The sequence below is a fragment of the Taeniopygia guttata genome, chromosome 3, assembly GCF_048771995.1.
Source record: "Taeniopygia guttata chromosome 3, bTaeGut7.mat, whole genome shotgun sequence".
NCBI classification, from domain to species: Eukaryota; Metazoa; Chordata; class Aves; order Passeriformes; family Estrildidae; genus Taeniopygia; species Taeniopygia guttata.
In genome coordinates this window covers 54575960-54593287 of record NC_133027.1, presented here as the reverse complement: position 1 = coordinate 54593287, position 17328 = coordinate 54575960, and the positions used below count along the sequence as shown (strand labels likewise).

The window sequence follows — 17328 nt, the reverse complement described above, 5'->3', positions numbered from 1 at the left end:
TGAATTCTTCTGTTCAACTTTATGTTGGACATTTATCTTAAATACTGCAGTTAAAAATAATATTTTTATTAGGAAAAGATGCTTCTTGTATTCTGTGAACTGTAAAGTTGTGTGTCAAACAAAGTGAGGCTTGGTGAAATATGAGTGAAGAGCCTTGTCATCTGACAGAGGTCAGTGCCAGATACTGTGAAGCAAGATCAAAAAAAAAAATCTGATGCTTTCTTAGGAAATTGTGGAATTCTCTGCTTTCACCAAATATTTGGAAATCAGCTCAAGCCTTGAAGTCACATTCATATCTCCTCTCCATCTGCCATGACTATTGTCCTGAGAGAATGTTGAATTTACCTCATTGGGGATATCCAGAAACAGACTGGATCAGTTCCTGAGCAATCTGATACAATTGCCTTGAGGAGGAGATGGGGTTATATGACCGTCTTAGGTGTCCTTCAAGCTGAATTGTTCTGTGGTGCCATGATTTAATCTGCCTTCCAGATATCCAAGTCAAAAGCAACAAGTGAACGGCTGCTGGGAAAAGCAAACATTCTTGGTGTTTTTTGATTTTTTTTTTTTTGACTGTTAGCACATGTCCTTGTTTCAGCTCAAGTTAACAGTAGTATTGTATTTTTGCCTGAATATTAAAGTAGCAAGGGAAATTTGGAAGGCAAGAGCAGCCATAACTTCAAGGTTTAAATCAAGGAGAGGGGAAGAAGGTGGTTATGGAGAATATGGCCAGTAGGAGAATAAGGCTAGCATCACAAGCTAGTATTAATGGATATGGATATGGATATGAATAGAATTAGCTCAAAAAGCCAGGAAAAAAACCCCAAAACCTCCATTGCTAGTCATAAAAACCTTTAAACAAATTCTGAAGAATTTTAGATTTTTAGGCATTCGTCTATTTTTAGGCATTCTGTAGATGCTTAATTCTGCAAATTATTATTGTTGTTGATAAGGGTTATGAGCTAGTGGCTTGATCGTGGTGACAAGAGAGGATGGTAGTAGATTGTGTGTATGCTTGTTATGTTGATTTCCAAAAGGTTAGCAGTAAAATGGGGTGCCAAAAAATTTAAAAAAAAAACCTGGCAGATACCCAGGGGAATTTTTAAATCTTTCAGTAATAAGGTGAGAGAAAGGGATTTTTCTTATATTTATTTTTAAACATTTATTAGGCTCAGCAATAAATCTGGTTTAAGTGACAGTATAATGCTGGTGTCCAGCAATTAGCCTGCACTTCCAAATTAATACTGCATTTGCCTGTGCAGCCTTGACTTGGCTAATTGGCTGCCTTTTCTTCCTTGCATTCTATTGTGAGGGTATGATGACAGTGATTCAGCATGTACAACACAGGCATAAAAAAATAATTTAATGCTCCACTTACTCAGCAGGCGTGATTGACACTCTCTTGGGTGACTGCTGCAATAGAGCTGGTTGGGGGAGCACGTTGGCACATGCTTTGCTGTAACAGTGATGCCAAGACAACTGTTCTAGTACAATATCTTTTTGAAAGTCAGAATGTGGTAAAATTATTGAATATGATTGACAGCTTGAAGTAGGTTGCTCTCTAGATGGGTGTCTAGAGCAAGAAAGCACATAGTAAATGGTGATGACTCCTGCAAAGAGCTGATCTTTTACATTTGCATGTGAGTGAAAAGTAGATTTGTTTTGTTTGCATTTATCAACACCATCAGTTCTTTATAAAGTAAAATAGTTTTCTCATTAATTATTGACTTTTTATAAAATCACCTGGTTTTGAAAGGACAGTAAGTTAGTGTCCGCAGCATCTAGGGTTGTTTTTCATTTGCTGGGTTTGCCACCTTTTGTATTGCAACTCATCCAGCTTTACTATTGACAGAAAATTCTTTAGGATCATTTTTCATTAACATTTTTGTTAATGAAGAAGCCAGAAGTGTTCAGAGAAAGTTTGCAAAGAGAAAATTGCTTCTAAAATGCGTTACTTTCTTTTACTGTAGGTGAATTATTTTATGTTTTCCAAGTTTCTGCTTGGTAGAACACTAAATGGCTGAAAGTGAAGCAACAGGGCAATTTCTTGAGAGCATTTTATGCAGCTAAATGGAAAAGTATTATTTGACTTTCATGACCTATTTTAGAAAACGCTTCCCCAACTTGCTAGAGCCTCTGTCAGCAAGGCCTTTTCATTGCTTTTATGTTCTTTTTGCAAGGACCTTCTTTCACAGTGGTTAAAGGTGCTTGTGAGCTCACTTCTGCAGAGCCCTGCTTATGTTGAGGCAGCTCCAGGAGCAAAAGGGTTGCAGGATTCGGTCCCATTTCCCAAAATAGTCTTGCAAATTTTGCAGCCACATGGGATTAGGAAAGAGCGTTGATACCATGTCAATTTTGCCCAGACAGCAAGACAATATGAAAAGGAAATATTCCTTCATCATCCTTTTCCTTTCTGATAAGAAAGTTTTGAAGAACTTTTCAGAAAAAAAGGCTCCTCTCTGGAAATTTCAACTTAGGGCTGTATCTTCTAATGAAAATGTCATGACTGCTCCATTAGCAAATCATGGACAGTACTTTGCCTGCTGATGCAGGAATGAAATTTTTTCTCGCTCATACATCACGTCAAGGGACAGTTGAATTGAAATTGGGACACTTAAAATGCACAGAAGGTTGTTTAAAATATCTGTAAAGAAATATCAAATTAAGGTATTAAGAAGATTATTCATACAGGTACAAGTATTGAGTTGTGGTAGTCATTTGGCAGTGGTGATTGACCAATGATTAAGGAGCTTTCTTAGTCATGTTTAGTCAAACTTTGGCAGGTGACTGTGTGACTTAAGTAATAAAATTTCATTGAAATTAAAAAATGGTACCATTTCACAGTAGACAAGTAACCAGCTTAGAAAATAATTTTCCCCATGGCACCTTACCAGCATTTTTAGAATTGTACATACCATTGAAAATGGTTTCTGATCTTATTCAAAATTTTAGTGTTAGAGCAAATCTTCTTTGCTTCTGTATTTCTTTTCCCCTGAAGAAAACAAACTTGCTTATACTATCAATTTGTGTTCTTAAATTTGTATGAGCTAATGAAGAAAATTAGGACAATTAATTAAATAAATTTCCAACTGCTTATAGAAAACTTTTCTTTACAATAGAAGCTACAGGTGTTGTCATTCAACATTTAAAAATAAATTACCTGGATTGTTCACTTATGGGACAAAATATATGCAGCAGAGATATTATATATTACGGTGTTACTTCTGGTTTTAAACAACTTAATGAATCTGTGTTTCATCCAAGGTTTATAATATGCATTATATAAAGATGTCTATCACTAGACAATATATACATTGCATGATATGTAGTCTTGTGTTATTGAATTTGTGAAAGGGGCTAGATTAAGGTGCAACACAAAGTTGTTATTGGGTTTTGCCACACAAGCACAACGTTGGATGTGTTAGTTCATGGGCTGTGACCAAGGTAGAAACTCAAGACTTTGTGAGTTGCAGGCAGTGGGATGGAGGATGGATGGTTTCAACCAAGACCCCAGGGGCAGCAGGAACCAGGTGAGGCAATAGGGAAACAGGACAAAATCGGGTTGAGACCATTTCAGTAGGTGTGAAGAGACAAAGAGGGTGAATTTTGGTGGATGTTTTACCTGCCTGTGGGGAAGTGAACTTATCTGCACACGTCTATGAATGTACATGCACACATACAAATTGTATACAGGTTTTAAGTAGGTATCATAAGAACTGCCTGCGATTTTCAATTCTTAGTTATCAGAGGTGAATGTGGCCTTTTTTCCTAGTCTGAGTACTTTGTGCTTACTATTTGTTTATTATAGACTGCATTCCACATTTTTTCATTTATTTCATGTGATGGTATTTATGCTTTCTAACTTGGAGGACTGAAATTTTTCTATACAGGAAAAAGGAACTGAAGCTTTAACGCTATCCATAGAAAATTCTTGTTTAGCTTATTCACACTGCTCCAACTTAGTAATTTTGCTTAATACTCATTACATCCTAAGCTCCCAAATATATAGTTTGTAAACAAGACCATAAAAAACATGTTTATGAATGTGTATTGGAGAGAAATTAACAATATATCACCTAGAGCAATAATAGCGATTTATGTTCAAATAAATGTTTGTAAATACTTTCTTCATAGCATTGAAGAAAGTTAGGTTCACTGTTAAGATGGGTAAAAAGTGTATACATGTGCGTATAAGTAACACACTACATATTCTTTATAATATAACTATTATTGTTTTAGATTATATCTTTCATTCTGCTTTAACATAATCATGCCCTGATATTTCAAGTCAAAGGTTTACTTTTTCCCCTATCACTAATAGTTTTGTAAATTTGTTTACAGAATTAAAATTGATAATTGTAGTCCTGAACAGGCTTCCTAGGCATTTTGTACTGTCAGACTTCCCCTGTGTTTACTCTTGCAGTCTGATGCTTGTTGATATGCTGATTTTTTTAATACCATCAGATAGGTTTTGTTCATTTGGAAGAATGAAATTAAAGATAACATGCCAGCTTTTCCTCTCCTCTCCTAGATGCTATAGTTACTTTTTATTTAAATTCAGATTTAAAAAGAAAAAAGAAAAAACAAAAAAAAAGTGGATTTTTGGAGCTAAGCTAAACTAGAGAAGTCAACATAATTTATTATCAAGGGATGTCTAATCTCTCAAACTAATACAAGACTTTGCAGCTATTGATTACATGCTAAGGATGCATAAACTGTTAATCATGCATGGAGGCAACAGAATAAATGTACTATCAAGAGAAAATGGGCAAATAATTGTCAGTAGTGCAGTTATATTTATATGTTTACTACACCTATGATGCAGGGACAACTGTATTTTGCATCCAAAAAGATATGTTCTAAAAATATATTGAATATCCCCTCATTGCTACTGAAACTAGTGTAGTAGAGCTGATTATCTAAGTAATAATTCAGATGTTTTCTTTAGCTCCCTGAAGTATGTGGTCAATAAGAAATTTGTAAGCTGGCTTAATAAATCAGTCACTGGATGAAGTGAAAGAAGAAAAAACTCATAGATTTTCGTGCAATGCATTACAACATTTGTTTGCACCAAAGTAAATCTGTAATGATAACAGAGTATAAATATATTAGTTTCATTTATTCTGGGTTCATATTTCACATGACAAACAGATGGACATACTAATACACAAAAAGTTAATTCTTTCTATGTTTGCATCAATATTTGTTTTGTATTATGTATGTGTCACATAGATGACACATACAAAGAAAGAAGATGCCCAGCAATCCCTATGACTTTTGTTGTGGGAATAAGCACCTGTTAATTTTTTCTTTCTTGTCAGACTGCAGGAAAGGCTTCCAATTGTACTACTTCTGTCAACTTCATTAACTTCTCTTCCTTTGGTATTCGGTATTTATTAATGCTTCTAAGTTTAAAAAGACTGAAAGGCTGAGTTTCCAAATGTGGCTGCCTAAAATCAGGTGTTTATATGCTGATGTGTAACAAGATTTTAAAAAAAACAACAAACCAACAGTAAAAAACCACCCAAAACAAATTAAGTCAATGCACCTAAACAAAAGGCCCTACAACCAAGTACCTCTGTTAGGCTTTCCAACTTGCATTTATCTACGTGACAGATGTCCTGGTTTTTGTAGGTTCTGAGAATGAGGGAGTTCAGGTACTCCAGCAGTGGAATAGTATTTTATTCCAATAACATATGAAAAGGGCATATTGATGCTTTATATCATCCTGCATCAATACTGATCCAGTTGATAATGTAATGTGGTGTGGTTTTGGGTTGGAATACACATCAAGTAGGAAGAAGAGAATCCCTGACTAAAGGTAAGTAGTTCATGAACTATCACTATGTAGTAAAAATTGGGACCAATGATGATAATTATTTTATGCCTTTACTTCAAAGCTGTCTTTAACCCTACTTGGAAATGGTCAAAAATCTGCCATTTACAGACAAGAAACTTGAATAGAATTGGCAAGATTTATTCTGTCATACAGACTGGTTTATGGAAATCAGACTGAAATGCATGGCATTTTGGTGATGACTGAAGGATCTGCCTTTATAATCATCATATTGTTAAATAATGGAGTTATTGGGAGTTAATCTGAAGTAAATTCTCTTGGACTTGTAGGTTAATAATCCTTGGAACTCAGGGGCTTTATCATGGATATTCTAGTACAGCTCACTTTACCTAGGGATTTTTGTTAGCTTTGTTCATAACATAACTTAATTACAGTTAGCTCCTTTGACAACAGCACATTACCCCCAGAAGTGCAGAAGTGATCGAAGTTGATGTGCATAGCTCTTGCTGAGGCTATGGTTGTGTCTTGAAATATTTAATTCTAGTTTGGTCCTTTTTAATGAGTCATAAACTTCTCTGTTCAGCAGTCTTAACCAAGTTTACGATGTCAGGAGTTTAGTAGCTATATTAAAAAATCCTTTCTGTCTGATTCATCATTTGCTAATAACAAAAGTAATAATTGAGAGCAGAGCAGCCGAAATGAGCAAGCAAGAAATCTTTGTTTATTGTTTCCTTACTGTACTTCTGTCAGCTATTCCTATGTGGGCTGTGCTTTCTTCAGCTTTTCTCTCTTTGAGGTGCTTATCAGGGGTCTTTCAGAATAATTCTTCACAGCAACAGGACCGTAACTTTTTTTTTTTCCCCTTTGAGTTTTGGGAACATTTTGGTTTTATAGGACCTTGCATGAACTGAGAAAGTTCTGCAAAGTCCTATAAACAGAGCAACAACCACGGTGATATCTTAGAATAATCCTCTTTTATTTCCCACATGCCGAGGAAAGAGTTACCCTGGACAGATTAGGAGAAGCCACATGACAAGGAGGCTCATGTTCTCATAGAAGAAAAGTTGGGGAAATTCCAGTGGCTGTTCAGACTGAGAATATTGGCAGAAATATAAGGGCTTCTTTTAGTCTACGTAGTTTTTGTTTTAAAAGGCAAAGTAATTAAAGGAATCTTGGTGAGAAACAGTGTGCTTTAAAGTATAGGGTTATTACTTCTACTTTTAAAACAATTGTCATAGATTTGCTTTTCTATATGAGAGTTTTCATTTAACATAGGCCTCACATCTCTCCTCAGTTCCCTCAAATGCACAAATTTGTGCATTATTGCACCTTCCAAGTCCAGTTAGTTTTCACCTGCAATGTCACCATTGAAGGCTACCTGGGTTGCTTTTAAACTTGATAAGAATTTCAGTCAATGTGGTTAAAGCAGAAATTGGAAGTCAGCTCCTCAGTGTAATGACAGACTAGAAAGAGTTCAATGGGGAGGAAGGATCCAAAAGCCAACCCCAGTTAAAGGATTGAATACACAGACAGTGTATAGATAGGATATGCTGGTTTTTGAGAAGCGCTATCTTTATCTGAAATGTTTGTGCTTTAAAATTTTTCCAACTGGTTTCCATTTCATATGAACAAATGTGCGTTATGATTGCTTGTCAGAAGATCTCATTTCCCTACCTCTGCCAGGTACATGGAAATTAAACTGTCTTACAGTCAATATTTAGGATTTCTGAGAAAAGGCAGCAAAAGCAGAGCACATGTCACACTTTGCTAGCCTCTTTGTATGGGATTTTTTCACAGTTTTTGGGACAGCTGTTTGTCTCTGGTTGACAGCAGACAAATACATATTATCATAAAAAAGAGGTTAAATGCAGAGATTAAATGCATGCTCTCACCTTACTGCTTCTGCAGCTGTGAATGTTTTTGTTTTCACTCCCATCTCTGTGTAAGTGAAGATAATCTCTACAAAGAGACTTGATATTGACCTGTCATATCATGTGTTGCTTATCAAGCACTAAAGAAATTGAATTTCATTTTATCTTTTATCTGGAGAGTCTTATTAAATCATCCTGCAGTTGGAGAGGTTGTATGGGGTCAACAGGTTCTGTCTCTTTCACCATCTATCCCTCTATTGTTAAGCTTTGGTGAATTACTAAAATGTTCTTTATTTTATCACATAATGTTGGGTTAAATCTTCTTGATCCAGAAATTGTTGTGATTGAGTGCCACATGCATGTATTTCTTGTGCATTGTTTCTGGATAAGGGTTAAGGATTTAGTAATCTGTACAAATGTACAGATCTCCTATAATTCTGGTTTTTCTGTTGTTTTGATATTCTCTCAATGCCTCTGTTTTTAATTGGCTCAATGAGGCTAAAGCAAATCAGATTGGATAATAAATATGAGTCAGCAAGCACTTGGTAGTATTTGTGTGCCAAGACACAAAGCAGGGGTGAGGAGGAGTAGGATAACAGAGATGGTATTGCTGGGTGTTAAAAGCAAAGGGCAGAGGGAGAAGCTGGCTGTAAGTAGAGGTAGAAATGGGGTGGAGGTCATAGCAGCATCCCATGGGCAGGCAAAGTCTGGCAGAAGGGAGCCTGTCATCATTAGAGGTGTTCATGAGAATCTAAAGGTCAACTTTGCCACTGCCACCACCAGCACCAAATCCTCCATGTGCTTTGTTGTTGGGTTTCTGTTCGAAGATCTAACTCTGCCAGTCAGGATGTTCTAAGAGCTTGATGCAGTCACAGGATATTGAATTTCCTGCAACAACAGAAGTCCTTCATATTTTCTGCTGTCACCACAGAAGAACTCCCTCCAGCCTTTTATCTGATGGAGAAAGAGGCTTGAAAAAGATATATAAATACTGAGTATCACCTCCCAAAAAATTTAAATTTGAAATACAAGATTTAATGCAAAACAACAAAAAAAAATCTGTTTCATTCAAATTTGAAGCTCTCAATCAAGAAATCTTTCTAAAAGAATAAGCCAAACTATTGTTTTTCAAATACCATGTCCTTATGCTCAGATAATCAATTAGTGTCTGGGCACTGTTATGCTTTTTCAAACTTGTTCTAAGAAAACCTTTAAAAAAAACCCACCAAGCCTGTTTTTTTAAAAAGGACTGGAGTGTAGGATTGGAGTTAGAATGTGGAAGCATTGGCACATGCTTTGTACATGAGCTCTCTGCATTGGTGCAGCCTGGTGTCTAATGGCCACCAGTGACCTGGCAGCTGGGTTCCATTTTCTTGTGGCCCTGGCAGTAATTTGCTCTGTAGCTTTGAGCAAGTTATTAATATTTTTTGTGCCTCTTTCTCTTCACAGAAAAGTTTTAACACCACCTACATGTCTCATAGGGGTAATTGCTAAATTAATGTTTGAAAAATATTAAGTGCCTTCTGCCATCATTATTGACACTCCAGTGGATAGGTTAAGGATTGAGCATGAGGTATTTTGAGGGCATCTTATTTCTTCCCTCTTTGTCATACGGTGCCTATTTGACGTGGGTAATTCAACAAAGGAGTAAGAATTCATGTGCTTGAAAGTCTCCCTGTATTTTGGATAAAAGTTCTAGATGTGACTTCAAGAGGAAAGATGGGAAGAAAACTGGGAAAACAAGACGTGAATTGAATTATTTAGATTAGCAGTACTCAAAGAGTATCAATAAATGAGAATGCATTAATTGAAATAAAATCCCTGTAGGACTAAAGAAATGTTTCAGTAAAACAGAAACCCTAAATTGTGATGGGAAATGAAGAAAAAAAAAAGAATACTATTTGCTTCCATCAAGATCAAAGCTATTCTTAATGAGATGGTTGAGATCTTTGGGAAGCCTACTTGAAAATTCAATAGCGCTTTATCTGAGAAAAGTAATTATTCGAAGATTGCTTTTTACTGAGGTGTTACAGATGGAGACTTTGTGGTGTGGTAGTTTAAAACAATTGGTCTTTACCTCTAGAGATTCCCAAGATGAACATTGCCCAGAAGAAAGAGTAAAATTGTGTTTTTAAAGCATCATTTTAGGAGCAGTGGGACAGTTGGCAGAGTTTACTAAAGCTGTTGAGAGACTCTGCAGACTTTAATTACCATCTCAATATTGCAGAAGTTGTTTAATTTCTGCCAAAGAAGGGAATAGTTGTGAAAAAGTGAGATCACACTCTGTCTTTCATTCTTTCCTTTTTGACAGGTGAATAAAGGATGCTTTTCATTATCTCCTCTGATGCTGTGACACATTTGTAAAATTTGCATAGAATTGTAAAACAATTTTTCTTTACGTTTAACAAAGCTTTTATTTTTTTTCTTCTCTCTTGAAAGTGCGGTGCCACATCGTATAAATGCAGTTTAAATCTTGTCATGGGAGATGCAAGATGAAAATGTTTTCTGTTACTGATTAGTTGGCTTCAAACATTAATAGTTTCAGATTTCATGGTCAGACACCAGGTGTTATGTTGTTTTGATTCCAAAAAATTTTGAATTCAGGTTTGAATTCCATCTCTAGTGAGAGTGTTTGGAGGCACAGACTGGAGTAGGAGAGCAAAGAGGAAATTACTAAAATGAGAAAAATCATTCCATTTCAGCAGCCTATAACACATTTCCTTGGTGAAAGAGATGTTTACTCTTCTAGGCCTCAAACTCTAAATTAGAGTATGTATAACTCTTAGGAATACATGACATTTGCACTGTCATTTGTGAGAAAAGGGCTGATTTTATATATATATATATATATATATATATATATATATATATATATATATATATATATATATATATATATATATATATATATGTACTTATGTGTTGTCTTAACAGTTCTCTTCCTACATGGCACTTGAGTGTGTTCAGTTTTTCCCCAAGTGCTTGCAGTAGCTGAGGGAATACTCATTCTTTGAAGACCCTTATCAGCTCCTGTAGGAGATCTACTGTGTTGCTACTTTTTTTTCTTTCGATGACCACCTACTTGCTAAAGCACCAGGCACTCTTTTCTCTATAAAACCCTGTTTTTTCTCCATTTCTTCAAGTCTCTTATCTCTCAAGGACCTTTTCAATGCTATCTTTCAGTTTCAAATCTCTATTGTTACAGTACACAGTGTGTTCAGGGAGCTACTACCCAGGAAGTCTTCTTATTTAATTACATTTTTCACTGTATATATGATAAATCAGTACTTAATGGCAAAGTTTATATATGTGCTTGTTCAAAATGAAAAAAGGATAGATCATGGCAACAAATAGGTGTAATTTTTAGTCCTCAATACTCATCCTGTTACAAGGAATACCTTTACGTTATATTTAGAATTCCATTGTTTTGATGTTTGAAACGAAATGTTTGCAGTTTGTCTGGCAAACTGCATGCTGAATACATTACACTGATTCACATTTCCTTATTTCAATATACCATCTGTGCTTTTGGCTGGTTTTTGCCTCGTTGGAACTCATAAATGCAAGTTACAAAGAACGGTTATACTCAGAAAGAGAAATACTATATTTCACTTCCTTGAACAATCTTGACTGCTTTGACCTTAAACCAGCAAGGACACAAGGCTGAAGCTGTATCAACAACAGGCTTTATTTTCTCTGGTGAGGAAGCATATACTAGCAGAGTATATTTTCAGTGAAATTCTAGTATATACAGACATGGTCATGATTTTCACTGTGTAATCATTTTAATTAAGTTCAACAATAAAAGTTACTCTTGCATGAGGAATGAATGCACCAGAGAGACGGCGAAAGATTGATGACAGCTTGGGGAGTATCACGTACTCTGCTGGTGGAAATGCACCTGGGGAGAGCAGCTGAGCTTGGGGAGCAGGTCAGAGATTACCTTCTCAGAGTAATCATGGTTTTGGGGTTTTGAAGGAATAAGGATACAATGGGAATATCCGAAAGCACTTTTTTTGTGCTGTTTCCAATGGGTTTTGCTTGAATGAAGAACTTCATTACTAAAATAATACACACTAATTAATATCTGCATAGTTTTTGTAACTGCTAGTTTAGTAAGGTAATTAGTATAATTAGTATACAGTGTTGCATGGTGGCATGATAAATCATGATTTAGTAAATGTTCACTCTTTACCATTATGATGTATTATCTAATTTACACAGGTTAAAAAAAAGGAAAAGGGTAAGGGGGAAATCAAGAAGGGAAGCCAGTAGTGACAGCTGGGTGGCTTTTTGGTCACTCTTCTTGCATCTGTTGCCTGTATTCTCAATTGCTTTGAATTGCTCCACTGATAATTAACTATTCTTTTTCTCACTATTGCTGTCTCCATCACTGATTAAAGACAGGACAAAGTGGAATGAAGTAAAAAAATTAAGGAGATTTTTTTTCCTCCTGTACAAAGGATGATACTTGCCTGTTGGGTGCTTCCTTTACTCTCACATTCCTGAATGCACCATCTACCCACTACAGTTCAGTGCTGGATGAAGAATGTTAACAGTATTTTCTTCATTATGCTCTATTTTCTAGAACCTATGAGAACACCAAAAACACTGAAGATTGCTGAGATCCAGGCCAGACACATCGCTGTGGATTGGGAATCTCTGGGTTACAATATCACTCGTTGCCATACTTTCAATGTCACTATATGCTACCACTACTTCTGTGGACACAACGAGAGCAAAGCAGACTGCTTGGACATGGACCCCAAAGCACCCCAGCACGTTGTGGATCGTTTGCCTCCCTACACAAATGTCAGCCTCAAGATGATCTTAACCAACCCAGAAGGGAGGAAGGAAAGCGAGGAGACCATTATCCAGACAGATGAAGATGGTAAGTTAAATGTTCTTATTGAAATTACATCCAAGTCCAGTCTAGGCAGGTGGAAGGAAATTACTTTGTGTGTTACAATATGTATCACGAAGGGTGGACATTCTCTTCTATTAATGTATTAATTAGCCCCAAAATGGCAGCTATGAAGGTATTATAGCTGTCACCCTACATATGTAGCTAAAACTATCCATGCATCACAAGTCAAACTGGATCTCTCTGTGTGTTTCCCCCTCCTGAAAAAGGGGGATGGTTTCCCAGTCTCTCTAATACTGTGTTAATGCAGGTAATGAGAAACACATGGTGGTGTTAGACTTCTTCACAGTATTAGGTGTAGTATTTGAAAGTTAATTCTGTAAATAATATTTAAATATTGTGTTAAATGCTTGAAGCCTTTATTTAGTATTTTAAACCTCTATAGCAAATATATTTGAGCAATAATTTATGTTCCAGATCACAGAATATAGTATCTGTTTACTATTTGAAAGCCCCCTATCAAATTAAAGTATTATTTTGACAACTTGGGAATTAACTCAGTGGTCTGTATGGGTTGTTTCCAACTCCAGATATTCTGTGATTCTGCTTTAAAATGCTTTCAACAAAGTTTCAACAAGACAGTTGAATTTACCTCAGTTGTGAAAAAATAAACAATAGATGTAGACATGTTAATGGTGACACATTCAGAGGTTAGGCTATGAATCTTGGTATCAATTATATGAAAATAAAAAATGATACTTTTCCCTGTTAATATTTAAAATGCCATAACAAAACAAATTTTTGTTTCTTTTTCTTATGCTTACATTTTGTGAAAATACCCACAACAACAAAATGAAAATAGAAACATCCATAGATAACAAAAATAGAATACTTGGACTAATGTGAGACTGCAGATAAATAAAAATGTAAAATTGAAAAAAGTAGTGTGTTTACTTGCCTGTGAAATAAATAAATGGGAAATACAGCTTTATATAACAGTCAGTTTTAGAGTCTGGTAGTGCTGTTTTTCCATATATTTTCAATTTTATTATAAATAAATGTAGAATATATTTATTGTTGCAATAAAAAGAAAAAAAATATTATATAGGTAGAATATGAGGAGCTGTAGAAAACTATAGACACATAGATGCGTCATATGAAGACTTATGACACATACTGTATGGTTGCTACTTTCCTTGGACTTAAAAAGAGTGGTAGTGATATTGTTAAGTCCATGGAAAAAGGATTTATTTTCTTTTTACCTGGGTTTTCAGGAAAGGTTGTGGTTTCCAATGGCCTTTGTCTTAGATGTGTGGAGATGACAGATGGTCACTGTGGCAGTACTTGTCAAGGGTAAAGTGAAAACTTTGTCTCCCAGTTTTGTTGTGGATTTTTCTTGGAAGATGGTGCACGTAAGGCAAGTTTTGGTCTCAAGATAACACACCAGTGTGCTGTCAGCAAACTCAAGTTGGCTTTGGTGTCACAAGTGTAGAAGAAGCCTCACCCAGTGAACAGAAGTTGCCAGGGTAAACTGTTTGAAGCAGACGTTGCTTTCACAGAAGGACTAATACGTTTTAAAGGGTATCTATATTTAGTTGCGCTGGTGGTAATAATACTTGTGACCTGAAAATAGCCTCCTGTGAGCTTTAATCTGTGAAAAAATTGAGATTTTAATTTTGTATTACTGATTGATTGATTGAAGGTCTACGTGCCATGACTTCAAAGTTCAGAGCTTGCAGACAATGTACAATACTGAGAGGTTCACACCTCCGTCTTTCCTTGAGCTCTCATTGCAATAGTAAACTAAATCCTGTGGCTGACTGCTTATCTGTACAATGCTAATTTAGTTCCAGTCTGAGTGATCAAGTATCTGAAACTATTTCCAAGCACAGTTTGAAGCCTAAAGTAGGACTTGGACTAAGAAGATGAGAAGTCCAATTATGTGTGTGATTCTATGCCCTACATTTCACGTGTGGTCAGATGAAGCTGCATTGTCTTCATGGTTTTTGCAGGTTTCTAGAGTAAGTAGAATTTTAATTATATCATGGAGGCATTATCAGTGATTCGTTTTGGAGAAGTAATATAGAGGAAATAGAGTAGTGCTCTGCATTTTTGCAAATAACATTAGTTAGAAATAGCCCCTGACGACATGATTATCTGAAACTGTGCACTCATGTTGTATAGTTTTCATAAATAGAAACTTTGAATACTCCAGATGACAACTGATAATTAATGTTTTGTTAGCTTTTCTGTAGTGTGGGATTCTTTCCAATGATGCCTTTTTTTGTTTTTCACAAGGTACTGCTAAACAAGCGGAAACTTCATAGACTCTTGGAGTTTGAGATGCCTACGCCATGTTTTCCAGTCTCTTTTCCCTTCTACCATTTTGCCTTCATCTTCTGTTTTTCGTCATACTTCCCCATGCTTCCAAGCTGTCCCTTTTGTCTCTTCAGTTGCTGTTATGTTTTAACCTTTCCTTTCATCTCACTACGTCTTTCATGTCAATTCCTTCCTTCTGCCAGCTCTTTACACTTTCCTGAACTTCTAGGATTTTCTAAAAGCAAAGGACTTTGGACTTTTATGATGCTCTTCTGTGAGACAGGGAAGATCTCTGGTTGTCTTTCACAAAGGCTCACATTTATATAAGGCTGTGTAGCTGGGCTGGGGGGTCTTTCAGAAATGGTCTGAAATGATCTGTCAGAGTGGTAACTCAGTTGCATATGATACCTGGAACAGAATTAACTCAAGAAACAATTAGCAGAAGAATTATGTAAGATTCAAAAGCTGTTCTTCAGGTCTTTGGAGACATGGCTGACAAATGACAGAAATTTTAATAGCTTGTAATTCAAAATCTGCAAGATAGCAAAACCCAGGAATACCATGACAGTCTGAAAACAGTCATTCTTTGACCAAAGCTAGATCTGAATAGTTGGTAGTTTCAGTATTTCTATTTAACATGGGAAGATGAAAATAACCTTTTAAGTATAACTTAGTACTTACAGGAAGTTGTATTCCAAGAGACAATGTTTGGGTCCATGTCCAAGCAGTCTGCTTTGCTCTCGTTGTATTGCTGAATGAGACACTGTTAAACAAGTTTTGCAAAAAGATGATGAAAACAAGGAAATTTGTGCGTGTTTTAAAAGCAAAACAACATCTTTCACTTTGAGGAGAAGCCACACAGCTACTTAGGCTTGGAAGAAAGCTCTTCTGAATATACAGGCACTTGGCATTATCTGTGCTACAACAGGGACTCGCTGCTTTTCCTGGCTTGTACAGAAGATGGACATTGTTTGAAGAATTTGACGAAGGAAGTAGAGGAAGGTTCATGCAACCTGGGGCTAGGCAAAGACGGTGTTTGGTACTTTGAGACAAAGTACAAGAACCAGCAGTGAATTTATCACTTAGCATGAATCATCAGTGTGCACATGTTCTTGGAGCTGCCTGTTGACCAGAGTGCTGCCAACTCAGAGGGACCCTTTGTAAAAGCATTGGATGAATGGGATTAAAGCAGTTAAATGCCTCCTTAATTTTTAATTGGAAACAGATGGAAAAGGCAGTGGATTAACAGGAGTAGTGACATTAGCCCTGAGGGAGCAGCTACAGAGAAAGCAAATTGTGAAGCTCAAAATTTTTGATGGTGATTTTGTACCCAGTAAAGGGAGTGTGTCATCTAACAGTAGGCAAACAACTAATTGAAAAGGATCACTTGGAATAGGAGAAGTATCCATCTGGGGGCTTAAAGTATAAGAGACCTTTGGTCTGGGGCAAAGCATGTGCTCATTGGACATAAATGAGGTCCCCTGATCTTTTGGAGGCTGTAGCTCATTCTGCCCCATGCAGAGATATTGAGAGCTATGAGGCAGGGTTAAGACACCAACTGTCCAATCATTGCTCATGTTCCTGGAAGAACTCCAGCAGGCCTGCCACTCTGGGGAACAGCAGAGGAAGAGGAAATGTTATAATTAGAAGACAAAAAAAAGAGGAAGAATGAAATGCTTTGCATACAGTCTAAATGTGTGTCCTGACTTCAGCTTGGATAGAGTTAATTTTCTCCCTAGTAGCTGGTACAGTGCTGAGGTTTGGATTTAGGATGAGAATGATGTTGGTAAAACATTGATATTTGAGTTGTTCCTAAGTAGTTTTTATACTGAGTTGAGAACGTTTTAGCTTCTCATGTTCTGCCAGTGAGAAGGCGCAAGACGCTGGAAGTGGATGCAGCCAGCACACTGACCTAAACAGTCCAAAGTGACATTCCATACCATGGAACATCAGGCTCAGTGTATAAACTAGGGAGAAACCTGGCCAGGGTTCACAGCTGGGAAAACAGCTGGGCATCAGTCTGTGAGTGGTGAGAAATTGCAATGCACAGAATTTGTTACATATATTCTAATTATTTTATCATTGTTTTTATTAATATTTTCTTCATTTTTTTCTGCCCCATCCACCTGCTGAGGGAGGAGTGAGCAGCTGGCTGGGTGGAGCTTAGTTGCTGTCTGAGGCTGGAAAGGAAATGTCAAGTGGAGCATGTACACTGTCAATATAAAATCAGGTTTTTTCCCAATAACATTCAATAATATTTTGTTCTTTTCTGCAAATAGTCCAGCTTGTGGGATTGCCAAAGAAGTAATTTTTGTCATCAAATGCTCTTATGGTAAAGACCAATAAGAGCAGTTCTGGTTTTGTTTTTCCTTTCTAAAAGACAAAATTTGCTTTTATTTAAAACTTAGACTTCAGCTGTAGTAAAGTGGCAAATCCCTCAGAAAAAAGCCAATGGAAAGGTGAGCCATTTTAGTTTC

At 36.4% G+C, this 17328-nt stretch overlaps 1 protein-coding gene across 20 annotated transcripts in view; it reads left to right on the top strand.

Annotated features, from left to right (window-relative positions):
* Positions 1-17328, top strand: part of PTPRK (protein tyrosine phosphatase receptor type K) — a 374534-nt gene that overhangs the window by 274579 nt on the left and 82627 nt on the right. For all 20 annotated transcript variants that reach the window (XM_030267876.4, XM_030267874.4, XM_030267872.4 and 17 more), the window contains exon 8: positions 12257-12559. In XM_030267876.4, coding sequence (XP_030123736.1) covers positions 12257-12559 — 303 coding nt within the window. The remainder of the gene's footprint in view (positions 1-12256; positions 12560-17328) is intronic.